Source organism: Patagioenas fasciata, chromosome 4 (genome assembly GCF_037038585.1).
Source record: "Patagioenas fasciata isolate bPatFas1 chromosome 4, bPatFas1.hap1, whole genome shotgun sequence".
In the NCBI taxonomy this organism is placed as follows: Eukaryota; Metazoa; Chordata; class Aves; order Columbiformes; family Columbidae; genus Patagioenas; species Patagioenas fasciata.
This window is the reverse complement of record NC_092523.1, coordinates 25,594,549-25,622,411: the sequence shown is the minus strand read 5'-3', so window position 1 is coordinate 25,622,411 and position 27,863 is coordinate 25,594,549. Positions and strand designations below refer to the sequence as shown.

Genomic DNA, 27,863 nt, shown 5'->3' with positions numbered 1-27,863 from the left:
ACCAGTGGTTTAGAGGCAATAGCAGTACAATGGACAATTTTGTATCTGGAAAGCTGAATCAACAGTTTCTAGTTGAAAATTACAAATACATAACTGGATTACAGAAAATGAGTTACATAAGATACCATTTTACTGTAAAAAGTCATCAAGTGTTTACTGAGCATAGAGGCTTCTACCTACATGTGCAGTCAGGTGCAGATGTTACCACCACGTCACATTCAGTGTTTACAAAGTAAGCTGCTGACCTGCAGATCAAATTCTTCACTACCAGCTCTTCATGATTCTTGGTAAAACATCAAGGTTCTAACTGCTTTGGCCTCCGTAACACTTCAAAGACTCAAACTCCTGAAAGCAAGATGAGGCCAATTGTGGGACATCATGATGCATATTATGTAAGTAGCCCAGAGCTTCTGTCACAGGTATGTTCATTTAGAAGTCATTTTAATTACATTTAATGATACAGATTTTGATTTAAAACAATAGTTCCGTTTTCTAACTGCAGAATGTCTAAATTTATTTTAAACATTTAACAAGCATATTGAAAAAAATACAAATCTCCTTACTGTCCATTCCTTTTATCTAACGTGTAGAACCTCTCCTCCTCCAAGATGGTTTTGAAATAAAATAGGGATATTTTTTTTCCAGTTCCATACATTGCGTGTGCACAGGTCTAGATCTATCCGTACAAGTTTGTTTAGGAATAAGAGCAGATGGAGTTCATCCTTTTACTGGAACAGGTAAGGAGCCTGGGTTACTCACAGGGTTTACAGGAGGTGAGCGAAGCCTTTGAACAGGACAGCTGGCTCAGATTAAAATGCAAAATGAAGTTTTCACTGATTCCATGAAGCAGCAATATTTGTCTGATGAAGAAGACCCAGGTCTCTACACTGCTGGTGGGACACCATTCACATCCTTTCTGAAGGTGGTGCAGTTCCAGCTGCAGGGGCTGGTGTGGGTGAGGAAAAAATAAGAGATGTTAAAACATTTTCCCTGGGTCTAAATCCACTCTCAGCTATATGTCAAATAGGGTAAGATTCCATACCGTATTGTCAACACTACTGGCAACATTTCTGTCAAATATCTGAACTGATTGCCCAGAGGAAAACTTCTCTTCTGGGCCATGACTACCTTTGCCCTTCTATATCGCTGTGCTGCCTTCGTTTCACTTCTCCAGCAGTATAACCTAAATAAATAAAATTCCTGAGGTGCCTCTTGCAGTCATTCCATCATTGTTTGCCATTTTCCTTCTTTATACTGTCCATATTTAATACTAAATCAGATTCTTATTAAAAGTATCTCCATGTGTTCCTTTTATCCTCTGCTCAGATTATACAATTGCAGGTATTTAACACTTATTTTATGTTTGCTGACATCAGGGAGCAGGTTACAAGCCTGCAGCTATTTCCAAAGAGAGACAAACTACTGTGTTCAGTCATTATTCAGCTGACTAGTGGTAGCATTTACAAAAATAACTTACTTTGGCCAGTTGCAGGTCTTTTCAACTAAGGCTGCTTAAGAAAGCTGGTGAAAAGCAGCCATGACCCATGTCACGGCCCGATATGACATTACGATGACAATTCAGTATTTTTAGCATGAGAATATTTATGCAGTTGTCATTGTTAATATTTTGAAGCACACCTGAGTAGAAGCCAAGGGAGTGAGAACCAGAAAGCCTGTGCATGGGCTTTAGTGTACTTGGCCAGTTACCCATAGGAAAGTTCACATCTAGTTTTTGAAATAAAGGTGAACTGAGTGGCTGCTGTGCAGGGCTGACTGTTCATGTGTCACAGTCTAAAAAGTAACGCACAAACATGGTATCTTGTGAAGAGAAATAGCCTCTTAAAAAATGCAGTCTCACTTACTTAAAAAAAAAAAAAAAAACAAACAGAAAAAACAAAGCAAAACTGAAATTTCAGTATTCCTACAAACTGTGTAGGTCATAGGGGAAAAAAAACCCTGTATGCTTTAACTTGTCACTTTGAAGTGTATAGAAGGAAGCTATAGCTCTTTGGTCTCACTCCCCCAGTAATCAGCCTTATGCAGCTGAGCTGCATTCACTTTAAGGTACAATTACCAGTTTAAAATTTCTACCTAACATGGATATTTCTGTGCAAATATCCCCATAATATGTTTCCCACAGCAAGATTATCCTGCATAAAGATATACTGTAATCTAAGTATATTTGTTAATGCATATAGGCCCTCTTTAACCCTTTCTATAAAGGTAGGAACAAAGTGTGAAGATTCTTACATCCATGGGCGAGGATGGCTGGGCACTGCTGCCTTGACCGCTTTAGGCAGAGCGAACATCCTGCCCCCTGCAGCTCTGGGCACTGCTGGCTTGACCACTTTAGGTGGAGGGAACATCCTGCCCCCTGCAGCCTTTGCTGCGTGACAGCAGTGCTGACTTGATGTCCTGGGGCTATTTCCTTGCGGCTTTCCATGTGGTGCATGTGGTGCTACTGCTGAAGGGAAAACAATGTCCACCGTCTTTGTTTCCATCCTCTTACGTTCTGTGCGTGCCTTCCTAGCAAGCGTCTGTCTGTCCTGGACCGTGTACTTTGGCACTCCAGGCAGAGCTGCGTCTGGAAGGGGGTGGAGAGGTTTCTTCAGCTCAACACGGCGGTTTGTTCCATTCATGCTCCTTAGCTGTATGTTACTGACTCCTTTAGACACAGATAATTCAGCTTTAATATTAGATAAAGTCTGACGGTGAAGGAACTCTGCACCAGCAACATTCCTTCTACATTGTGTTACTTTTGGTTGCTTTTTCTTCTTTTTCTTTGATTTTTCTGCAAGTGTGCCATCTAGTAGTCCTTTTGCTGCCGCACGAGCCAAAATGTCTTCATCAGACATATTTGCAGGAGACTCTTTCTGAAAATTTTGATGGAAACAACAGTAAATCTAACGACACAGACCTGCAAGCTCAATACTTTAATCCTGGATTCCTGAGAATCCATTCTGCAAGAAAACTGTGGCAGAATCTAGCAAAAATACTTAAGTCATACATGATAAATGCTAACCAAACAATTCAAGAAATTAAAGAACGTGACTGCTGTGACAAATGGCATCTGAGCATTTGCTCAGACTTTGCCCTCGACACGCCAGAAGAGGGGAAACCGAATTCTGGACTTGGTACCACACAGCTCCCACACTGAACTGCTCTCTAATGTATTTGTAATATTGTAGCATATATATGCATATGTGTGTGTGTGTATATCAGGAATAATTGCTAAAATCCAGAAATATTATCAATAACATTAAACATTCATAATTTTCATGATAATGAAAATCCTTGCTCATGAGACATAAGCAAGGAACTCTCAGATTAACTAGGAACCAGGTCAATATCTGTAAAGAGAAGGAATAGGAAGAAACTATTTACAAGTAGTCAAGAAGAGGGGTCAGTAGCTGAAAATGAGAAATTTCAGTTGAAATTATGCTGCTTAGTACACATTTTATGCCTCACATAAACGCTCATTTCCAGAGTTACCTAAAAACTGGCCATAGATGCAATTAGGAGCAATTGGTTCTGTGCATTAGAATTTGACTAAAAAAATACTGAAATCAACTAACTGAAACAAAAATGTTTCTTTGGAAGGCGAGAACATGGTAGACGGATGTTCACAGCATGATTAACTAAAACTTATTAGCTTAGGGAGCCAGGTTAAAAAACATTTCTACATTGAAAAGAGGTCAATAATAGATAACTTGAAAGGCTTTTCATGTGTGATTCTCTCACTCTTAATAAAATCTTCTAAAATGCCCCAAGACACAAGCTTCTTTCAAGCACTGTAATTGCAGTATGACAGAAAGCAGTACAAATAACCAAATAAGATCTCATATCTTTAATTTTCAATGACATTCTAATTAGGTTCCCCCCCCCCGGCCCCACTTCCACTTTTGGTGAAAAAAAGTCCTACTTTTCTCAGACACAAGAGGAAAACGTTGATTCTGAGGGATGCCAATGAGCCCTTGCAGGCATTTTCTCAAGACTGTTCCAGTTACAAAAGCCCCCTGCCTTTCAAGACAGATTTGCATTTGCCTTAGTTTTAGAAGGAAAAATATCCATACCGATTCAAGTTATACCAAAGTCTTAATCCCTACAGGTAACAGTGTCTGCTTGGATACTGGAAAATCCTGGGGACACATACAGACATAACAAATAACTTTACCAGACACCATTTGTCATGAGTCTACTCAAGCCGTGTATTTCATTCCAAGGTGTGACAGCAACACTGTATTTCCTCTAGATGTTCCTTGCACTGGCTTAGACCAACAAACTGCTCTGATCACAAACAGCTCCAAAAGAAAACGCCCATCTCAAAAGTTGTGCTCAGCATAAACCCCTAGAAGTGGCACATTTCAACTGCTCACCTATAATTTGTTCTTAAGACAACTGAAGAACAGCCAGGATTTTTTTTTACATAGAATCATTTAGGTTGGAAGAGACCCTCAAGACCATTGAACGTGTTCCATTTCATACAGTCTTTTGTGGAAGGCTGCAATATTCTTTTTCTGTGAAGTGTTTTTAGATGGTAATTTTCTTAGCTTACCTCTCTCTCTAGAACAGCAAGAAAACAGCCACTGCAAATTTCTGATGGCTCCATTTTGAAAAATATTTCAGTGGAAGCCACTGAGTTGGAGCAAGTAGAAAAAACAGGAGGAATGAGCCTGTAAAAAAATAAACAAATGACCAGAAAATAATATTTAAGGATATAAAAAGAAATAAACAAATACATGTTACAAATTATTTCCAAATTATGACTTTCAATGAGTCTTACAGAGTCTTAATTTCATTTAAAAAAAAACCAAAAACACAATTCAAGAAAGACATGAGAATTCATCTTTTTAGAATTCATTCTGGTTTTTTCATTTTTTCCAATAATTCCCATTTTTTTTTTTTTTCCAATAATTAAGTATATTAAGCACCAGATTAAGTATGTTTGAACATAATTAGCAACCACATTCTGTCTTGGGTTACTGGATTATCAAGTTGTCCATGAAGTTGGGGAATGCTCTGAAAAGACAGTACACAGAAATAGTAAAGGTGTTGACTTTGAGTTATTAAGGTCAATAAAACATAATATATAGATCTCAGCTAAAAGTCTTAGGTTAGAAGAATTTGCTGATTTGTAGTAATTGAGTGCTGTTTGTTCAAATTTTCAGTTTTGTAGTGCATCAGTGAGGACAGAGAACTAACCTTTTCTTGTGTTCTCCCGGTATTCCAGTAATCCCCACCTGTCACAAACAGGCCTCCAGGACTTGGCTCATAAGGCTGCTAAATAAGTACCAAGCTGTTTCAGCATAGAAAAATGCTACCAAAATGTCCTTATGCAATTGTTAACCGCTCTGCTTCGCACTGCTGAGGACTGGAAGATACAGCTCCCACCCTCCAAGCTGCACTGATCCCCTAGAGACAGAGCTTTGTTCAACGATGTTACTGAGAAATGCGTTCAGTATTTGTAAGCAATGTCCTAATTTGGCTGTCTGGGCCATTTCCAATGGGAAGTCTGCAAAACTGTGTGTTCCCAAGTTTTCTCCATAATCTGATTTTTTTTTTTTTTTTTTTTTTTGTTTTTTTTTTTGTTTTTTTTAATGTCTCTCAGAACTTGGCAGAACAGAATAAAAGGCTCACTCCTTGCATCACTAAATAAAACTCTATGCCACATGGCAGATTTTTGCTTTTAGATCTGGTCATCCAGTGCAAAAGAAGTGGTAATCTTTACTTTGATTGCTATGTACAGATTACTGTTACCAGAAATTTCTTTAACAGATGGTCTGGCTCTGAAAATTGATGCAGAAAATAAATCCAGTTTGATAGGCCAAAGGGGACTGCATGAAAGGTTTAGTATCTAGACACACCTGTTTGCCATGTGTACCCTTATGTAATGTAAAGCCTTTGCTATAAATTGTTTGTCATATCCTTAAGGTAAATTCAGATTAGACAGTGGGTGCAAGCTTGACCCCATCTTTATGATGAGACAGCCTTCAGCCCAGCTGTATGACCCCAAATTCCAGCACAGTATTAACTGGTTCAGCACCACTCCAGCACTGCAGAGTAATTCCAAAAGAGAATACACATAAACACAACGTCTGTAAGAGTTTCCTGAAAGCCCTCAGTTTTCTTAGAAAAGGAAATGAAGATTAAGTAGACCTGTGATGCTCACACAGGATGTTTTATTAGGATAACTCGCCTCTCAAAGCCACTACTGTGAGCACAGGAGTGAGTAATTCCACAATAGTTTTTAATTCTATCCTGCACTCTGCTAGTCAGATTAGTTACCTAATAAATTCTAAGGAAAGTGTAAAAGGAACTGTTGTAAGTAGCGCACACCTTAAATGGCTTGAGCTTTCATCTAAAGACAAGCATAATCACACTATATATTTTATGTATGGTGTTCTATTATTGCTGTTTCCGCTGGTACCAGCAGCTTCATTGTAGCAAGAACTATTCAGGAAAACATCCAAGAAATAAGCATGACAGCAAAGGAGGAACTGATGCTGGAATCATCATTTATGATGTTCAGTCAGTCTTCAGTCACAAATTTGCTCAGCTCTGCAAAAATCTTAATGTAATTTTATTCCCTTTTTCTTACCATTTGAGATTGCTTTGTATTTAAAGTATAATTTGGTGGCATGACAAGTTTTCTGATGTTTCTGCAAAACACTGGATAGGTTTTGGTTTGGTTTTGGGGGGTGTTTTAGACAAGGGGGAAATTTTATCTCAAAAAATCAAAGCTCCAGAAAAAAATAATCAATTTTTTGTAATATAAATTATACATATATGAATTTATGTATTACTTGCATTGAAATAATTCAGAGACCAATATGTTCCAAGGTCCCCCTAGTTATCCCCACAGATTAATAGCTGCATGGAGGTCACGACATGACACACTTCACAAAATTTTACAGCAAGAGTCATTAAATGCTTTTGAACTAGCACAGCATCATAGTCAAGACATACCCTGATTCTGTCCCATGTAGTGTAAAACTGGAAGCAGCGTGCTCTTTTCTATTGGTGATTTGCATTTTGTTGTACTATTTCTTAACATCTTCCATAACATACGTCTTTTAAAAATTCTTTGGACTGGTCACAGTAACATTTACCATTTCGATCATGCAAAATTTAAATATGCTGAATGGTACCTTGAACCACAGTATCTCTCTCCACAACGGCCAAGTCATTAACATCATCTAAAATAATATAAAATCTAAAATAAAATATTACTCCCCTCTGCTTTTGACAACATAAACTCTTAACCTGCATCCTGTAATCAACTATTACATCTGTGATGAAGCAAGTGCCAACTGTTTGCATTTATCTATTGTGACTGAAAGGAAAACACAGAACGTACCCATCAGGCTTTTAACAATGGCTCCTGCTGACAGGTTGTATGCAGTATAAAGTATACACAAGCACATACTTTGCTCATATATATTTGTATTTGTTACAATTGCACAGGATGTTCTCTTACTATAACCTGTCCCCCAAGTCATTCATCTGAATACAGGGACAAGCAATCCTGCAACAGGTTCTAATTCTTCTATATTATTCTGACATTTTAAGACTTGGTTTTCTGTTGGAACTGATGGGCTCAGGTCTGAAGCAGAGGGCAGGCTAGCAAGTGCCCTGATGTCTGGGCTCCATTTTGCCTTAAGCTACCTTCATTCTCTGATTACTGATAGGATGAAAGAAATAGCTCTATCAGAAGCCCACCACAATGTCATTTCCAGCCAGTGATGTTTCCCTCCCATCACAATTTCAGATGGGAACAAAAACATTATATAAAAGGGTCAAAAGGATGCTACTTAGTACTCTCCTAACATCAAAAGGAATGGAATGAGAGGCAGCAAAAAAATATTCTAACTGTTAATCTAATGCAAGACACAAATTAGTCTAAGATAAGAATTATGCTACAATTTAAAGTTATACTTTCATTTTTCCATAGATAAAACTACTCATTCCATACCTATATGGTTGTACTTTATTTTCTTCCAAAAGTTCAGATTCCAGTGCTTTTTTCACTACTAGTTCATTTTCTTCTGGGTAAAGTGAACAAGTGCAGTAAACAATAGCTTGTACTTTGTTAACTACAAAACAAACAAAAAATGTCCACTGTTCAAATTTTTCATACACACAGTAGTTTAGTAAGGACTGAAAGCATCATGAAAGTTATGCTTGGATGTCACTTTTACTGATGATAAAATATATCCTCCCACACACTTTAGAATTAGTATTCAATCTCTAGTGTTTTTTCATAATTAAAATCTTTTCAAATACTTGCAGGTTTCAGCACAAATTCAGAGCTGCATTCAGTCTTTAACAGGGAAGAAAGTAGCAGCATGAAGACAGAGTCAGACCACATTTACAGCTTTCCCATAGCAGAGTATGAATAAGCCCACAAGCCAGTTCTCTATGCAACACTGGACATTATTGTATTAATGGCTGGTGACCAACAGGACACAGAAGCACCTTCAGCCTTAAGAAGACCATTATTTAGGGGTTGTGGTTACACACTTACTGTTAATAATCATTGTATTTTTAACTATATAAAAACTGGTGAAAGTACAATGGAACTGATAGTACAACACAAGGTCTTCCCAGGAACTGGAGTGCCAGCACACTTACATTTCATTGCATGCATCAACTCATTAAGCTGCCTCTCAGCAAGAACATTGAGTTTATCCTCAGATACAGATCCCCGGAAAAAGTCTCTTAGGAATCCTGCATCTAAACGGACAGAGTTGTAAATTTGTTATTGTAATTTGTATCAGTGTCTTAAAATTCAGTTGTTTATAGAAAATGCTTCAGTAACAGACCTGGTTATTACTGGTGTAGCGCGAAGGCAGGTCTTACAAAGTACAAGACCAAGGAGTGCCTAAATGATTCTTCTTTCCCTCTTTATGTGTAATTACTACTGCCTCTTACCTGCTTCTGTTTAATGAGAACTGTACAGTGAATAAACTTATACAGTCAATAAAGGAAAGTAATCAATGGAAAATTATATACATGCTGGTATAATGAAATTAATTTTCTGCCTATAGTCTTTAAAAAAGGGTATATACACTCGACTCTCCAGAATAACCCTCAAACTTCATCCTATTGACTTGAAACTGCCTCTACAAAATGCTTTTAATCCCTCAGTGCCACCTAGAAAGATTTTGCTTTCTTATTGAGAATTCTAAGCTAGGCCAAATACGTTCTTGCTCACTTTGTGTGGAAAAATCATCTGTGTGATTGATTTATTCTCTTTTGTATTTCCATAGCAGTGTGCATACACATCACACATACAGAATCATGCAACTGATTCAAGATATACATTTTTATAGTAGTTAAAATAAAAAAGGAAGTGTTTTCTTAATAGAATGATAGAATTTACTCAAACAGCTATGATGTCCAGACCACAATACTTGAATACTATCTAGCAGAAAGCATGAGTTAGCTATTGTATCAGAAGTTACCTCCATGTTCATTGACAATGAAGTCTATCGGATTGCCAACACCCAGTCCAGAGCACTGTGGTAACAGCAAAATAACTTTTACGTTTTCAAGTCTCGGGTCTGTTGATCCTATCTCAGTAAAGTCTTCATGTAATAACCGAATATCTGGAAAAAAACAAAAAGGAAAATCCTCAACACTTCTAACACATGGGCAAGCCTGCCTAATGTTAATGTGATAAAGGTGAAAAGACAGTGGTGTTACACAGACTTTCACAGAGCTAGAGCCTGCTAGACCCAGACCCTTCAAAGCACGTCGCACTGATTTCAAAGAGACCAAAGGACTAGCTAGACCTTGGCATCTCCCACTGAAAAGACTGCTAATGGGGTTCCAGAGTCTTGTTGCATTCTGTTCTGATCATGTCCTCCAGGTAAACTGCACGAATGCATGGCAGTTGGATTAACATGCTCAAGAACAGCTGAAAAATCAGACTGAAAGCAACAAACAAAACACCAAATAAATAAATCCAAAAGTTCCCAGCTACACAACTGCTATACAGTAACTACTTATATGGAAAAATTCACCCTGACATTTCAGGAGCCTGCATCTATGGCATGGTTAATGTGAAATCTTTGATTAGCTTGACTGTAGCTGAAGAGATGTCAGTTCACCTTGTGACAAAAAATAAGTTGTTACTGCCCTCCCCAAGTCTTCAAAAAAGGCATCTCTGAATTCTGATAGAATTACGCCCTATTTATAGATATCACAAAAATCTACATTACAATACTTCAAGCATGCTAACTGTTTTAACACCTACTTTTACATTCCATGTGACTGAACAAGTTCCCCAGTTCATCTGCTTTTGCTGAAGATTTCACACCACAAACAAAAATGTTGGACGTGTTGCGAATTGTCAGCGCTGACATGTGGGCAATGGTCAGAGGGGAAGCTACGTGAGCCACTATAATGTCATCGCCTGTATTCAACAGCGCCTGTGCAGAGTGCACAGCAAGGCTGCGAGACTTATCCTAGAAAATAACAACACAAAAATTAAGTATGACCAACTAATTCGGTTTCTATGAATGCCAACCTACTTTTCCAAATTAGAAAAGTATTTCATTGTTTTCATGACAAATAGGAAGGAGAAAACTCATCAGGGATAGCTGCTAATACAGAATTAAATAAAGTACAAAACCAAATGTCTTATTAAGTCACTCACTAAATTTAAATAATTTAATTATAACTAATGCATAAGAAAGCCTAATATCTATAGGTGAAAAGAATGTAAGTGCATATCTGTCTCTTAAGGAGGAACTCTCAGCAACAGCTAGTTCCAGAAAAGACAAAGGCCACAATATGCAGAATTCATCCTCAGAGGCAGCTTAACAGAGAAATACAAAACTATTCACATAGCTCTTTATAATTATAAGAGAAATTAAGCCCTTACAGATCAAAGACCACGATTTTGCTGAAATTTGAAGAGAGGCAGATATGAATGCAGAAAGCATAGGGACCTCTCCACAAGAATATCTGATCTCATACTACAGGTGATGAAGAGAAAAAGAGAACATTATCTCTATCAAATTACTTTAAGAGGCAAAGAGTGAAGATATGGACCACAGCTATCATGTTTTGCAGCAAAATTGCTAGCACCGATGATAAAGGGGAGGTGGGGAAAAAAAACCATTAAACCTTTAAGTTTCCATCAATGTCTATGTATCACCTTACAGCACTCAAGTACCACCCTACCCCAATGACAGAGCTTTTGAGGGTTCCATTTCCTCACTTTGGATATTCTTAAGTAGTAATACTCAGAATTTGTTCCCATGACCTATGGAGCTCTCATGGATAGTTCTTTTCTGTAAGTTATCTATTCAAAATACATATACTGAAATTGAATATTGAATACCAAATTATTTTGTAAGTTGGGTAATAAATTTTGCAGCTAACATTTCCAGAAAATGCAAAACATCAAGTGAAAAGGCCCTTTGAAATGTTTCTGCTGGGCACTCAAAAATCATCAGACACTTTAGATAACTTGTGCTTGTGTGTTGTTGCACAGTTAGACCAAACCACCACTCTACAACAGGAACCTCTGGCCAGTCTCGCCTGGAGAGGCTAATGATGGCAAGTCAGGAAAAAAGATCAGTGGGGCTTATGGAGACTTCAGAACCACAGCGCACAAAATAGAAAAAACTGTCATCATTCCATCACAAAAATGCAGTTGAAGAGGGAGAAATATTATAAACCAAATATTAGGGCACCATTATCTACTAAGTGGGGTAAATGCATGTAGAGTTACATAGAAACTTTCCTCATATTTTCAGATGTGAGACAGCCTCTTCGACCACTTTTCATGTTTATTTCAACAGTTTAAATATCAAATTTAAAACAGTCTACTAACTTGTCGCTATCAATTATAAGCATTAACATTTGCATGCTAAATTTAGTAAGTGAATCAGTTTCTAACCTTCTAATTATTAAAAATTTCTAAAACCTTATGAGAGTCTGTTGCTGCCTGACCGATTAAACAGGACAGTCACATAATACATGACCTCATTCTAATGCAAAGCATTATTCTGGTCATATTATTCAAGGGTGACATCAACTCACCTGCAGTAAGAGTTTGCAATCTGCAAAAAGATCTAAATTAAGCAATTCTTCTTTAACGGAGGAAGGAAAAACCAATACATCAGGGCAATGTTGGTCCATACAGTACGTGTAACAGTCAAAGTCTGACACAGATTGAACTCTTGTGAATCCCTTGTTCTTCAAATCCCCCAAAACATCTTCAAGGCTGTTAACATACAACTCTGGCCATTAAATATACAACAGTTACTTAAGTAATACAGTTCACACTGATTATATGTAATTTTGCCTTTCATATTTTTAAGTGTGTGTCTATGTCTGTGTGTGTACATATAGATATCGATTTTAAAAAATAAGCAATACTCTCTGATGCAGGAGGGGAATTCAAACTATTTTAGGCATAAGTTCTGGTTTGAAACAATTAAGCTAGTAAGTCTGATAAAATAAATTAAGAAAGAGGTATGTGTCTCCAGAGGATGATTCAAAACATCAAAACATCAAAACATAAATGTCCATGTGCTCAGGGGACACATTTACTGCTATAACAGTTTTGTTCTTTCAATTGCTTTCAATTTAGCTCAGCTCGCTAATGAATTTAATGGCTGATACCTCAAATAATCCCTGTGTAGATGTAATAAAGGCATAAATGCTGAGGTTTGCAATTCAAATATCATAAAGATTTAAAGGTATATACACTAAGACTTGTTTGTTGAAATGCAGTTTCAGACAGTGCCATAAACTTATCTGGTACATTAAACATAGGGTCAACGCAGCAGCTTTCAGCTCAGTCTTAGTTAAGCGTTGCAAAATCACAACCAGAGTAAGACTCCTTGCTATCTTCAAGAGTCTATAACCTAAGCACAGAACATTGGTCGAAGGCAAGACTACAAAAACAAAATTATTGAGAACATGATAAAATGGATTACCTGTCTAGCAAGAGAACCTGGTATGGTCCATGTTACTAGTTTAGCACAGAACTGGGAACACCAGCCAACCAAATGTAAGGATTTTTAAAAGTGTATTTTTATTTCAAGTTTACACTATCCTTATGGAATAAACACCAGTATTAAGTACTGTATCTGTCTTAACACCCTTCGCCAACATTATGCCTTACAGTTATACACCCACTTTTTAAGAGGTTTTTCTCTTTCCCTATTTTTCGTCACCGTATACTCACCTATATATTTTTTTCTAACTTTATTTCCTCATTTATTTGGTGAAAGACCCACACAAGCAACAGAATAGTAAGAAACACTGTTTTAGAACTTTGTTACAGTTTACTAATACCACTACTGCAATACCTAAAAACTACAAACAAACATAAGGCAACGTCACTGAACTAAGCAGAATTTACTATAAGAAACTTAAATTACCGGTAATAATATAACCTGAAAATTCTGAAACAAGCATGTAGCAAACTGTATCACTTAATCTGTAAAAGCATCAATATTAGATGATACTTTAAAAACCTTACCTGATTTTAAATGTGTTTATCCAAACATATAAAGGTAAAGCAGAAGTCCTTTGTTGCTGCTCCCGTATGGCTTCTGGCAGAAGGTATTCAATTGAAAGAGCATCATGTTTGATGCGACATCTTGCTAGCGCAGCTGCCAACTTGGTCTTAAATCTACAAAAACAAAATCACAAGTTTACTAAGTGTTATAAATGCTTACAGCAGCTGTTAACATGCAAGACTTCTACTATAACACAATCTTGCTTAGAAACCAAAACTGAATGTAAGGCCTCATTTTGCAAGCTGCTACAGAAAATACACACTTAAAGGACATTTTCTACCCTCAAAAATGGTAGATGGAAGGTAGTAGTACATAGTTAATACTGGCTTACTTAAATGCACAAAAGACTGGAATTATGACAAATTACTCCGAAATACATCAATTTTCTCAGCTAAACAAACCAAGTATGTTTTGGAACTGAAATCCATGGAATACAATAATCCCATTTTTTTGTATGTTTAAAGATATAAATACATATATGTGCAGAATGAGCATTTGATGAAAGCTGACTTCCAAATGTGTACAGAAACAACGTAAGTATGATGACAACCAGCAGTCAGTTTGATTATTATTATGTGAAAATCTCAGAGGAAATATACCATCTTTTCTTGCTTTATGCATAATCTTAATAGGTGATAATTCAAAGCAAATAAAAATTGCCAGTGAGGTACTTTAGATGTCAACATGTATTACTTGCTGCCCTCCAGGAATACCTTGCACTTCAAATATTCACAAACTTTTGGAGTTATTCTAAATCCAGGAGCAACACAATTTTGTCCAACAAATGCCTGTTGAGTTCACCAAAAGACTGAAAAAAAAAATACTTGAACACTATTTAAAATGTTAAATTTACATTTTTTGTTCCCATTACTTAAAATAATAAATATTCAACAAAGTTCCACAATAGAAGTATTGCTAAATAAATGGATAGTATTCCATTCCATGGCCTCTTGACTCTCTTACACTCTCATTTATGAATGTTTACTGAGTCTTTCATAAAATTGTAAGAAAAAAGTTTCAACGACTCCAAAATAAAATGCCTTTTTTCTAGCAAAATATTCCACAATATAAAGATGGTTTGATAGTCATATTTTACCTCACTACAGGAATATGAAAGTTTCCCTTCAGACTAGGTTCTCACTACAAATTAAAAAAAAAGCCCACAAAATCTCAATCTGAAAGACAACTCCAATATTGACAATTATTAAAAAAAGGCACTGGTTATACAAATCTGTATTTCTGCCAACACATATCAACAAAAAAAGTTCTTAGCATATACACCTGTATAAATAACACTCTATTTTCCGAACTTCTGGTACAGGTTCCTCTTCATCAAAAACCTCTCGTGCTCGAAACTTTCGGTCTTGTAGGTCATAAAGCATCACAACAAGCAAACTGGTTAATTCTTCTGGCTGCAACAGAAAAGGAACTTGATAGAGAAAGTGACAAAAGGCATGCCTTTCTTCTGCAAAAACATCCACATCAAACACCAGTCCCCCACGTTAAGAGGCATTAAAAATTCCAACGAAAAGCTTGTTTGTAAGAATGTGAAAGTAATTCCTCGTGGATAGTTAGTAAAATACTGAAGAGTTTCTAAAAACTCAACTACACAATTGAAGTTATTTAGCTTATCAAAATTTAAAACATTCTCTATACACAGATAACATACTATATTTTAACAACTTCTAATGTTATCAGAATTTAAACTTTGAAATTATTTTCTCCTCATAAAGTATTTCCTTGAACAGCTAAGCTAACAAAACCTTCTTGTCTATCAATTTGTCTCTTGTGGGATTCTTCAGTATACAAAAACTGATAAGCTCAGTATATAACTATTCTGCAGTTGGGACATATGTAAAACCCCCTACCCATGTCTAAATGTCTAAAATGGGGAGCATCTCTTCCTTAGGGACAGTAATTAACAGCACTTCAGTTACTCTTGTCTACCTCTTTTCATGAAATTCCTGCAGTTCTTGCGCCTTCGAAAATTCTTGTCACAAATATTAGGTTGGTTCAAAAGTAACTGCAGTTTCAGACAGTGAATTTTAAATCACTATAACTAGGCTCAAACACATCTTTATCAATCAAAATAGAGAGCACTACAATCAACACATTTTTGCCAACAAGAAATAAGTTTGTTTATCTCTGTAGCATAAAAATCCATGTTTCGGGATCTGACAAACTCTTGGAAAGCATATTATGCATCCTGCTGTTTGTGGAAGCGTTTTCCCTGTAAAATGTTGTTGAGATGCTTGAAGAAGAGCTAGGTGGGTGGCAAGAGGTCAAGTGAATATGGCAGATGAAGCAGATGAGAAAATTCGTATCCCAATTAATTCAACTTTTGAAGCGTTGGTTATGCAACACGTGGTCAGGCATTGTCGTGGAGAAGAACTGGGCCCCTTCTTTTGACCAGTGCCAGCTGTAGGTGTTGCAGTTTTCAGTGCATCTCACTGATTTGTTGAGCACACTCCTCAGATGTCACGGTTTCACTGGGATTCAGAAAGCTGTAGTGCATCAGACCAGCAGCAGACCATCAAACAGTGACCGTGTCCTTTTTTTGGTGCAAGTTTGGCTTTGGAAAGTGCTTTGGAGGTTCTTCTTAGTCCAACCACTGAGCTGGTCACCACCAGCTATCATATAATATCTGCTTTTCATCGCACTCCAAAACAACCTTTTTTTTTTTATTTTCAGTCAGCTCCTGAGGCACCCACTGATGGAGCTTTTTCACCGTTCTAGTTTGCTTCAAGCGTAGAATGGTTGAATTAGAGTTCTTTGGCAACTTCTCCTGTAGCTGCCAGAGGCTCAGCTTTGGTTGCTCTCAGTTGGTTGTTGTCATCTTCTGCTGGCTGCCACTACACTCTTCATCTTCAAGGCTCTGGTCTCCTTTGTGAAACTTAGTGTATGTTCATTAGCAGTTCCTGGGCAAAATGCGTTGTTGATGTTGGGAGTTGTCTCCGCTGCTTTACAACCCATTTTGAACTCGAATAAGAAAATTGCTCAAATTTTTTTGTTTTCTCTAACAACATTTCCATACTCTAAAATAAATCTAAACAGCAAGTAATAAGTCATATTACAGCAAGAAATAAGCAAAAAATTAGCCAGAAAAGTGCATTAAAAGGGTGTATAACATAACCACATTTAAGAATGTATCCAATATCAAATGGCAAATTTCAACAATGCAAAAACTGCAACTACTTTTGCACAAACCTAATATGATCAAAATTAGCTAGAAAACTCACATTATTAGGGACATGCACCAAACACAAAATGTTACCATGTAGGTCTTACTTCCTTACAAAAACAAGCCAAAAATCTATTATTTGCCTGTTCACAACAATCTCCACAAATAACGTTGGTTCAATTAATCTTGGAATTTTCAAAGGCATCAAAGACTAAACTGAAAGCCAGTTTATTACTCTGCCTGATGTAGATCTTTTTCTCATATCAAAGCAGGAAAGCATATTAAGAGAGTAAACTGGACCAATTTTTGCCAGTACAGGTACAATATTTGTATACAACCACTTTGCCCAGGAAATGAAACATGGGTTCAATGCATTCTCTTCTCTGACGGGGTTCACTCCAGGCTTTCCAACTCCTAGGCACAGGAAAGGAGCAGGAATTTTTTTCCCCACTCACGGGGGGACACAGCTGGGAAGGAAAACACATGGACTGGCTCATGGACAACATCACTGTACAAAGTATTACACTGCAGTAAGCATTACAGTTCACTCTCCTACCTTCCTTCTTCCAAGGTTTTGATTCTCAGCAGCAAGGTGCAACAACAGCCTCACAAACAACATATCTTATACCTTGGAGATTGATGCTTTAGACAACTAACTAAAAAGGACAGCAATATTTCAGTCTCGGGTTACTGTATTGTTCAAAACAACAAACATTGTTTTGAATAATGTTGCAGAATCCTCAAAAAATATTCTAATTACATCCACTCAGAAAGTACACAATTTACTTCCCCACAAAAATGTTCACTTACTATTGAGTGGCACGGGTAAACACAACTATCTAACAACATTTCTTCAAGAAGATCTTGATCTGCAGAAAAAGAAAATACCGACAAGTTACACTGAAATCCACAAGATTCTATGGAGGAAAAACTTATAAATCACTAGAGAAAAAGCTGAAAGTTTAAACATCATGAAAATTAAGGGCAAATTCAATCAGAAACAGTTACAACTTTACATAATTCCTTTACAGGAAAAAGTATAGAGTTTAAATGTTTGATTTCACAAAATGCTAACAACACTTAGATATATTTAAATATTTGAGAGGTACGAGTAGTCCAGTAGTAACCTGTAGTTTAACAAAAAATTCCCCAGATCTCTCTGCCAGACAGAAACTAAACACTTCATTTTTACACGTTTTCTCTGCTGCATCACTTCTATTGGCAATTCTTGGAAAACTTTTGTACTTACACTTTAAAGCATTGAAAGCCAGTCCATAAGAAACACGCTGGGAATATTCATCTTTAAAAGTGAGCATGGGAGTTACTGAGCCATCACCATACCGCACCAATATTTTATCTTTACTCTTTTCAGTGTGAATGCCTTGAAAAATCTTAGCTGCATTCATGTATACAGAGTCATGATAGCCATTCTTCTCAATCAAAGTCATTGTTCTTTTTTCAACAGATTCTTTTTCATCTGAAATTTTCATTTCATTTAAGTCTGAAGTATCATTTATAACATCCTCATGTAAAGACACCAAGTTACTTTTAGAACCTGGCATTCTTCCAGTTGCTGATTGTGTAAATGCAAGTCACAATCTTGCAGCCTCTGCAAAAAACAAAGTTTGTATTGAATAATGATATTTTCTTTCACTAGAATACACTTTCCCCTTCATTTTCAGGTTTTCAATAGAATTTATTTTCTTTTTTAGGATCCAGTCCTTCAAATATGTATATACTTCTATCATCTATACTTCTATACTTATATCATCTCACATATAGGAAAGTATTTATAACATTTTTCTTACCTTTTTTATTTTCACTCATGTACATACAAAGACTAGTTACTTGTTTCAAAGAGACCTCTGCTTTGTAACAGATGATCCTAAACAGACTATATGCAGAGATTTGATTCTCTGTGTCTAATAAGAAGCATTATTGTTGCAGACAGAATAAGATCTCTTACTAGGAATTGTCCTTTAATAAAAAGACACTACAGAAATTTCAAAGCAGCCATCATCTCTTCCAAAGAACCATCTTGAAGAGAGTTGCAGTGAATTCCACATGCTTGTCCACTCAATTGCATTATCTGTTCCTAAAAATTGATAATAAAGATCACATAAGTGTTAATATATTTAATGTATTACTTAAACAGTACAATTTTAAATGTAGGAAATCCATTCTGACCATCTCTGAATATATTATCCAACTCTCCATAAGCCCATGTGCATTTATTAAATTTTCTGCACGTTACATAATCAATAAAATAAAAACTACCTTTCCCAGAGGTGGAACAGGGCTATTAAAAAACAAACAAACAAAGAAACAAACAGGAAGGAAAAAAAGAAAAACAAAAACAAAACAACCCACAACCGCAAACCAAAAAGCCCCGGTGTTAGTTGTATCCAAACATATGCTTAATTTCCCCATAAAACCTAGAACCTACTTTACTTAAAATATATTCATCGCACCACTTGGATTTACCTTACTTGTTCTGGTTACTAAAACATGCATTTATGACAATGCTCGGAGGCTTAGAAATCAGGTTAAATGTTCAGAAGAGGGCTAAGCTGAAACAAATTTAGTCACAGGGGAAAGATTTAAAAAAAACCCCAAATCTTAGTCTTCCTGTCTGGGGAAGAATAATACAAGAAAAATGTAAGGAATTCAGCAGCTTTAGCACAGACAGCTAGGCATAGATTTGGTGCTGACAAATAGTTCTGGATATTTTAGGATTAACAGCAGAGAATAGCAGAAGTTGTTCTTTTTGACAGTCTAAAAAATTCAAAAAGAAGGTGATACTCTGACCAAACATAATTGAGTTCCGTATAACAATTCTCAAACTTTTCCCCTGTGCTCCCCACATTCCTCAGGACAAACTACACACCTCTTCCCTGCAGGTCAGACATCCGTGCTCAGTATCCTTTTTTCCTCTCCCCTTTCCTGTCCCCATCACACAGAAAACAGTGGAGAGGAAGATGGCAGCGCACAGGGCTCGCAGGGAAAGGAGGAACATCAGCTCTTGTGCCCAGCCAGCAGCCATGTAATGCCCCATGCTGAGCCAGCATTTGCCCATTCAAACTCTCCCCAATCTCCTTCCCCAGTATTTGCTCCCCAAAACTGAAAGCTACTAAGTCTGTAGCAGCAACTTTTTCTGTATCTTTACAAAGGTCCTGGGCCTCAGACAAACAGCTTCTTCTGGTGGGAGTGAAGTACTGACAATCTTAGTGTTAGATCCAGCACCAATAGATCCATGGAACAAATGTAAATTTATTTTATGAAGCCATATAGAAACAAAACAAGAAGCGCTATCAAAAGAAAGCAATATTCTTCACTAGAATAAAGTACCAGATGATTAACTAAACCAAACTGAAACTCTTGTGCTTAGAAAGGAAAAAAATCCTAAATCCTTTCAGGATGTTTTATACTAATCTGACTGGAAGACCAGTATGACTTCATAGAAATGAGGACAGCATATAACAGGGACCGGGATCCCAAATCCCTTCACCAGCTGAACACAAAATACTCCTTTTTAGAATATGTAGGAAGGGAATTAATGTTTGTGGTGTCAGGACCTTCAAGAGTTGTAGGGTTCCCAATTACTGTTTGTAACTTCTTTGACAAAGCCATTTTTGCTGACCTGCTGACCTGCAAGACACACTCTATTAAGATGATTTGATGAATACACTTTCCAAAAGACAAATGTCATCTTAATAAAGATGAGATGACAGTGCTCTGCCATGTGTAGACTGTACAGCTGCAACACTGTAAATCACAGCTTGGATTACTAAACTCTGTGCCAATTAGAGAACACTAAGCTTGATTAATACAAAGCTCAGCTGAGAAGAACTAGAGAAAACACTCTGCCTTTGCCTATGGAAGAAGTGAGTTGAATCTCAGATTACTGAGTTGAGGGGAAAAAAACCCTCAAGGTCCGAAGGAGGTCATCATTCTCCTGAAAGAGAAAATGGCCTTCAAAGTTCAGAATTATTTTTTCCATTGTTTAGTTAAGAAAATCTTCAAATGAAACATTAAGTTGTTTTGTTAGAGGATCAAGAGAGGCAAAGAAAGAATATGAGGATAAAAAAAAAATAAAAATAAATATTTCTGAGTCTACAAACACTAAACTAATCTGATTTGGACACAAATCCAGCATCTCTCCATACAGTCTTACCCACTGATTCAATGTTAAAGATACGTCCATACTCTCAGTGACTTGGCTGACTAGAGATACAACTGCCCCATCTACCAAGCAGAAACTTGCAAGAAAATTTCCAAGTGCTTTCCAACATACTTCCTGTCCTGTTTTTGTTGAAAACAAGACCAGTTCTGTTTTAGTGATTTTTCTTTCAGCTAAGTTCTTCCAGGTGGCTGTACTTTTCTGAGTTTTAGCCTGCATATTTTTCCTAGGATGCTGTACTCGATGCTGATAAGAGACCAACGGAATGCTGAAGAAGCTTGTGTTTGCATTTATTACTATGGTAGCTAAGAAAGACTGATAAGTTTTCCCATGTTCCGTTGTGAGAGGGGCGTGTTTGAGGAGGGGTGGATGGAACAGGTGACTAGAACTGACCAACAGAAGTATTCCATCCCATAATCATCATACCCCCTATATAAGAGGGTGATCACGAGGGTCGAGCTCTCTTCGACCATGGCCGGCATCTAGAGAGGACCCTGTCTGTCTGCCTGTGCTCTACAGGCCTCAGGCCCTGCATCCCTGCAACCAGGTTCCGGTTTGCTGTGAAGTCCCGCCCGTGACTTCCAGGGGCTCGAGCTGCACCTGCTGGAGCCACCAGCTCCGCACACCCAGCTCCGCTGCCACAGTGATGCCAACTCCACATCGAGCATTCGAGACTGGTTTTGTATATTTTGTATATATAGTCTCTATTTATTAGTAGCATTAGTAAAACCCTTTAAAACTCTCCAACTTGAAGTCTAAGTCTCTCTTCCTTTCCTCGTATCTTTCCAATCATCTTTCTGATCTAAAGGAAGGGGTGGCAGGAAATGAGGGGATAACAGGGAGCATCTGCCACGGTTTACTGCCCCCTTGCATTAAACCTTGACACTTCCACACTCTTTTCCTTAAGCTTGATCAGAACTTAAAGACACGTGTGACTAAACTTCAATTGACAGTTATTGGCCAACTGTTCTCCATGACATCTAGAGCATGTGCTGCAAGCAGCAAGCACCTATCTCAGGACAACATTTGTTGTGAAAGCACAGAAAACAGGCAAGGAAGTATCTCCCCACTTACACTTTCAAGTCATAGTCCACTAAACTGATAACAGTGATCAGCACAACTCACTGCTAGCACAACAGTTCAACAAGCAGCACCAGAAGGCAAAGGGGACACTTCTGGTATCTGTTATCTGTGCAAAGGGATGTACAAATCTCACTTCTGAAAACACACATATTATGGATGCTGACAGACTCCCACAATACAAGTTACTGTTATCCAAGCACAATCAATACCAATAAAGAAGACTGCAGTTTCAAACAGTAGAGCAGGAACTAAACCAGGCTATACTGCTTTACAGTCAGGCACTGCAAGGTAGGAGGCCTGGAGGAGCTGACATTTTTCCCTATCTTTTTTCCAAAGGCTGCGTGAAGCTCTCAGCTGCTCTGGTAGGCTCTATATACAAAGCATTCAATACATCTAGGACCAAACCCACAAGAAAGCCAGGGGAAGAGCACCTGTATAGAATGTGGGTGAAACAGAAGAAAGACATCATGCTCATGCCCTGAGCAAGCTCCAGAACAAGGTGCTTGAGGTGACCTTTTTCTCACTCCTTAAGGCATTTGGGAAAAAGCAACACATCAGGTATCTGTCAGGTACCCTCACAGATGTCCACCAAATGGAACTGTCTCAAGACCAGCATGTTTAAATATGTAAGAGAGCTTTAATCATTGCTTCCCAATACCAGAGACACGCTAACTTTTTAGCCAGTATGCCTGTCAATGGAATTGAAGAAAAATTGCATTCACTTATTTGAATGTTCTCAGTTTCAAGTGAAGCTCTCCACAGACTGCAGGTGTTGCAATTATCAACACCACTGGAAAAATACAGTGTTTGTTGTACACAATATAAATCTATATGCACCTGAAACAAAAAATGTGTTTCTAGTTTATATGTAACTTAAAGTGGATGTTTATCATAAAAGTGAAAGTTTATCATAAACACTCAGCTTGAAGGATCACTCTAGCTTTGACTTAATGAACTCAAGTGAACAGAGTTATGACATTTATTCACTACACAGAATAGTGAAGCATTTCCACACACACTTCCCTATCAAAGTCACTAATTCCTCTGTTTATATAGCAATACATGTTTTTCCAGTTTCTTCAGTTATCACCTTTTTCAGTAGCCTCTACCATTATACAATTCAGGAAAAGATGTAAACAATAAACAACCTCACAGCATCTGTGTGGTATCACGCACAGCACACAGCCTGGCCACTTAGTACTAATCACATTAACTGGAATTGATGAAAAGTCGCTCTCTGAGCAGGGACATGGTTCCTCATACACCAACAGTAAATGCTTGACAGCCACATACTGTTGGGTTTTTTCTTACTAATATTACAGGTATATGTGACCACATCTGCTTTCTAACACCAGCTGAGACTGTCTGAGCAGAGCTCCAATGGATCACAAAGCTGCTGCTGCCCCCAGCTTCAGTTAAATAAGTTGGAGGGAAGGTAAGCTCAGCAGAAGTCAGGAAAAGGCAGCCAGGAGGCCATTCCCCCGCTCAACTTTGAGAAACTCAAAATTTATTGATGAAAAACTCATAAATAATGAGTCAACTCATATAATTTATGTCAACTCATAGTAGTCATACAGAAAAAAAACAAACAAACAAAAGAAACCACACAAAACCAAAAACTGATTTGTGTAAATACACAAAGCATTTCTTGAAACACTGGGCTGCAAGGTCTTAAAAAACAACGCCTCCAAAACCATACAGGTGCGGGCAGGACAACTGCTAACCCCTTGCCCCTCAGCAGTAACCCAAGGTTCCTTTTTTTCCTCACAGGGTTTCTGCCGGCCGCTGCGGGTGAGGCGGCCCCGCCACCGAACTGCCTCACGCTGCCGCCGGGCCTGAGGGGCTCCCGTGGGCCGCGTCGGGTCCGCCCGAGCACTGAAGCTCAGCGCCAGGGCTGGAGTTACCCACGCCGCCCCGGACACCCTGCCGGTGGCCCGCACGGTCCCGCGAACCCTTTCCCGCCTGCCAGCGGCTTCCCCCGGCCTGGCCACACACACACCTGCCGCGCCCGGGCTGCGGACCGTTGGGCTCAGCAAGGGGCGCCGCCACCCCCTGTCCTCCGGCGGGGGTGTCCGCCTGCACAGCTGCCCCGCCTGCCCGCCTCTCCCGCCAGCAGCCCCCCTCCGGGCCGGGGGCATTGGTTCGGGCCGTGGCGGCGCTGTGAGGAGACTCCGCTGTGAGGAGACTCCGCTCGGTCCCGCGTGGCCGCCCAGCGGAGAGTGTTCGGTGCGGGCTGCGCCTGCCGGGGCCAGGCGGAGCCCTTCCCTCTAGAGATTCTCCGAGAGTTGCGTAAGTCGTCAAGAAGCCACAACAAAATGCCCAGATCCGCGCTGGCAATGGCATGTGCGTATTTGAAACATGTTTCCCAAGGGTTGCCATCTCCCGACCTTCTCCAAAAATCCCTGCTTCCAGAACGAGAGCTGCTTTACTTTGTTTTTTTTTTAAAAAACTTGTTTACTTCCCAAACAGCATTAATTCTTGTGAACACTTTGAAAAATAAATCTTACCTACGCTTACATTTCTAACTGTATCAAAACACCATCAGTTACAGGATTGGGAACCCTGAAAATAACAGGAATATTCCCAGATAAGGTGCTGGATTTTCATTTGCAGTTGAAATTAGCGGGGTGGTATTCACTGTACACTCTGCTCTCATAATGTTTTAGCTGTTTCAACCTCACATTTTATTCAGTCTCAAAACACATAATTTGATCCGGCTTTCTAGTTGTTTCCAGGCTTTTTATTTACAATTTAAAAAAAAAAGTATTTCCTGAAATTACGCCAATAATCAAACAATGAATCAGTCATAACCTTGTCAGAAACCTACTTTTTCCACATAAACTTTGTTCTTGTTACATCAGTGCTGTTATGGTCAATCTTTAAATTCTCCTTAATAGGGAAAAATGGTGATATCCCCTGTGATTCGGTTAAAATCTGCAATGACTTTTGGTGTGACATTTCTCTGGTATGATGCTGCCTGGCCCCTTGCACAAGCACCTGCCACAGGTACAAAGGCTCTTATGTGAGGAAGGCAGCAGTTCTGACCCACTTCTGCAGTAGGGCTGCACAAGAACAGAACCAGGGTTTGGCCTAGGTCAACTGTACATTTAGGGAAGCTCAGACAAATCTTAGCACATCTGCGTTTTTACAATTGAGAGGTACCCGAGTTTTTTTGGGAACAAGCTTCATCGCAGCGCACAAGCCAGCACTTGTTAACCCTGCTAAAACGTGGATGTTAGCCAGATCCTTTCTGGTGTCAGTATTATCAGGTATCTAATCAAATCAAGCTGCAACTATGCAACGAAGCTGTGACTTTATGCAGTTGCGCACATCAGGACTAGAAAATTCGGAGAGTTAAAAGCAATCTTTAGTTTGCTGATAGGACAAAGACACCTTTCTGGTTTGGATCTGCTATGTGCTCCAGCAACACTGCTGCAATTGCGACAGCAGCCATTCATTACAACTCAAACCAAGCAGGCTGAGTAAGTTTTGTGCATAGTAGTTCAAACAAATCTTGAATTCTTCCTGATGAAGGGGAGGAATACGTGATTAATAGGTTGTGTGGATCAATGAGGCACTATACTAGCTACAATACAGAGGGCAAGGAGTTTTTTTCTGCTGTTTATTTCATTTTGTCCAGATACATGCGGCAGATCTTTTTAAAAGACGTGACTGGAAATTACTGCCCGAGGTCGTTGTCATTTCTGTGTGCTACTCTTTCACCTTAAAAGTGAAGGTGAATATTATTTCACCTTCAGGTGAATATTATACAGGTGAATATTATTTTGATACTGAAGATCAGGAAAAAAAATTCCATTCTTCTTGCTGGGTTTTATGAATTCATTTTATTCTTGAATTTGAGATGGCAGATTAATTACAAACACAACTGGCTTGAAGAGGAAGGTGATGGAAATCAAGTCATGCTTTTAAAGGCAATAGGATTTCTTCTTGTTTGAGAAGTAAAGGATTAAGCACTTCCAGTACAAACTGGAGTATGTCTAAATTCATCAAAAGCGTGCTTTTAAATTGAGACACCAAATAATTCACCAAATCATTCATGTGTCTGAATGGTTTAAATATTAAAATAATTTCCTCATGTGCATTTGAATAAAAACTTGGAAAATAAAGAGTTAGGAAGATGAGTACTTTTCCTATTCAAATGTCCAATGACTATGTGAAATCACTACAGATTTTCAAACTAGATCATAATGAAATAGGGCATGGCAGAACCAGCAAAGAGATGCTGCTGAGTACTTAAAAATTCTCCTTTTCCAGTGATCTAAACTCCATATTGTAAAGCACTACTCTGCTGGCTCAGGCAGAAGGAGATGTTTTAAAGTTGCAGTCTTCAGGTCTTCAGTCCCCTGGTTACCTGTGCATAAGAACTGTTTGGAGCAGTTTTGATAGTAGGCGCTTGAGCCAGATTTAGAGGAGTGGGATGGGAAGTTTTCTATCTCCTCAATTTGAATGTACACCATTTCTGGGTATTGAGCATCCACTGAGAAGTGTGTGTGACTGTTCTTTGCTCCAAGCACGTGATTTAGAATTCTCTGGAACTAAGAGAAAGTCTCTTTCCATGTCACTGAGGTCACTATTTTAATGTTAATTTTTCAATAATTTTGTCCATTGGTTTAATTCATACTCAAATTAATTTCTCCTGAATTGTTGAAAGTAAAATAAAAAAGTTATCAGAGCCAAAACCCTGCAAAGTTTTCTTCATTTCATTCATTTGCAACTGCAAAAATTCTCAGTTTTTCTAAGAGATGTACTAGGAGTTTTCAGTACTTGGAATTATTTATCTTTTTTTAAAAAAATACATATTAGCACCACCATCTCACCTCCTTTTTGACTCTGACATATTTAGTTACTGTCCTCCCACTGAAATCCCCTTTAAAATGACTTTCTATCTTAAGTTAGACTCTTTAGTCTGGATATCTTCAACTGATTCATGGATGGAAAAAAAAAAAAAAAACACCAGGAAATACTATTCTGTTTTTTCTAGGCCCCTTCTTCACAGAGTTTAACATGTTCTGGAAGCTGAGTAATCTCATTAGGGTTTATTCAGGGGGAGCTGAACTGGCTCACCAGTTTGCAGGCACAGCAACCTAAGCGGTGCATGAATGAACTGCTGACAGAGTTAGAGTAGAGCATTAAGAGTCAGAATAAAAGGTTAAATCTCATTTCCTTCCTGCACAAGTTGTAATATTTGAGCATGTTTGTTAGGCTAAATCATGTCAAATTTGGTATATGAATTTATGTCATTCAGGATGAGTATTAGGAAGCCATTAGTCTCTTTTATGCAAGCTAGTGGTTTAAATTATCTATAGCACCACTCAAGAACTGGGTATGGTAAAACCTGAACGTGGTGGCTCAGAGATGGTACAGAGCATTGGGTTGATACTTTTATGGAACCATCTATTATGGGAACAAGATCTTGCTCCTGAGTGACAACTCCCAGCTCAGACTTCACCTGCCTGTAGGTGAAGCCAGGTCTCTTTTTTTTCCGATGTACATAATTTATCTGATTTCTATTTGTCATTTTATTGACCACTCAGTAAAAAAACTAATTTCTAACACTTTCCGTCATCCTCGTTATGAATGCTTTAATAGTTCAGCAAACTGTCACATCTCATTGCTCCCCTCCTTTTCCAGGTTGTTGCTGGACAAAAAAAAAAAAACACAACATGAATTACTACAGAACTCCACTGATGACTTCGCTTCACACCTTTCCTTCCTGTCTTTTCACCAGTTATTCTTCCATGCAAGGACATTCTTTCTTATCCTTCTTATTTTGAAATTACATTCCAAGTATAATAAATTATGCAAAGGCAAAAACACCAAAATCTGCCAAACTGGTCATGCCTACAAACATCTT

At 38.2% G+C, this 27,863-nt stretch overlaps 1 protein-coding gene across 4 annotated transcripts; it reads right to left on the bottom strand.

Moving 5' to 3' along the window:
- Positions 1-70: 70 nt before the first annotated feature.
- NSUN7 (NOP2/Sun RNA methyltransferase family member 7) lies at positions 71-24,226 on the bottom strand. 4 transcript variants are annotated; one of them, XM_065837841.2, is made up of 14 exons: positions 23,988-24,226; positions 18,534-18,820; positions 17,975-18,334; positions 17,536-17,594; positions 14,826-14,956; positions 13,505-13,657; positions 12,055-12,238; positions 10,259-10,469; positions 9,465-9,608; positions 8,632-8,733; positions 7,973-8,093; positions 4,556-4,673; positions 2,251-2,873; positions 71-946 (listed from the first exon to the last, which is right to left on the bottom strand). In XM_065837841.2, the coding sequence occupies exons 3-14, from the start codon at positions 18,285-18,287 to the stop codon at positions 883-885; spliced, it is 2,223 nt and encodes a 740-aa protein (XP_065693913.1). In that variant the 5' UTR covers positions 18,288-18,334; positions 18,534-18,820; positions 23,988-24,226; the 3' UTR covers positions 71-882. The 4 variants fall into 4 exon arrangements, with proteins under 4 accessions (XP_065693913.1, XP_065693914.1, XP_071663516.1 ...); XM_065837842.2 differs by having other exon boundaries at positions 18,692-18,820; XM_071807415.1 differs by lacking the exon at positions 23,988-24,226 and adding an exon at positions 23,757-23,974.
- Positions 24,227-27,863: the final 3,637 nt, after the last annotated feature.

What these genes read in the sequence shown, in the direction of transcription:
- NSUN7 (XM_065837841.2), bottom strand. Translation starts at nt 18,287, where the DNA reads ATGCCAGGTTCTAAAAGTAACTTGGTGTCTTTACATGAGGATGTTATA. An exon ending in CATTGTCAATGAACATGGAG is followed by an intron (nt 8,734 to 9,464) that starts GTAACTTCTGAT and finishes CTGTCCGTTTAG; the next exon opens with ATGCAGGATTCCTAAGAGAC. An exon ending in AGCCATCCTCGCCCATGGAT is followed by an intron (nt 947 to 2,250) that starts GTAAGAATCTTC and finishes CACCCACACCAG; the next exon opens with CCCCTGCAGCTGGAACTGCA.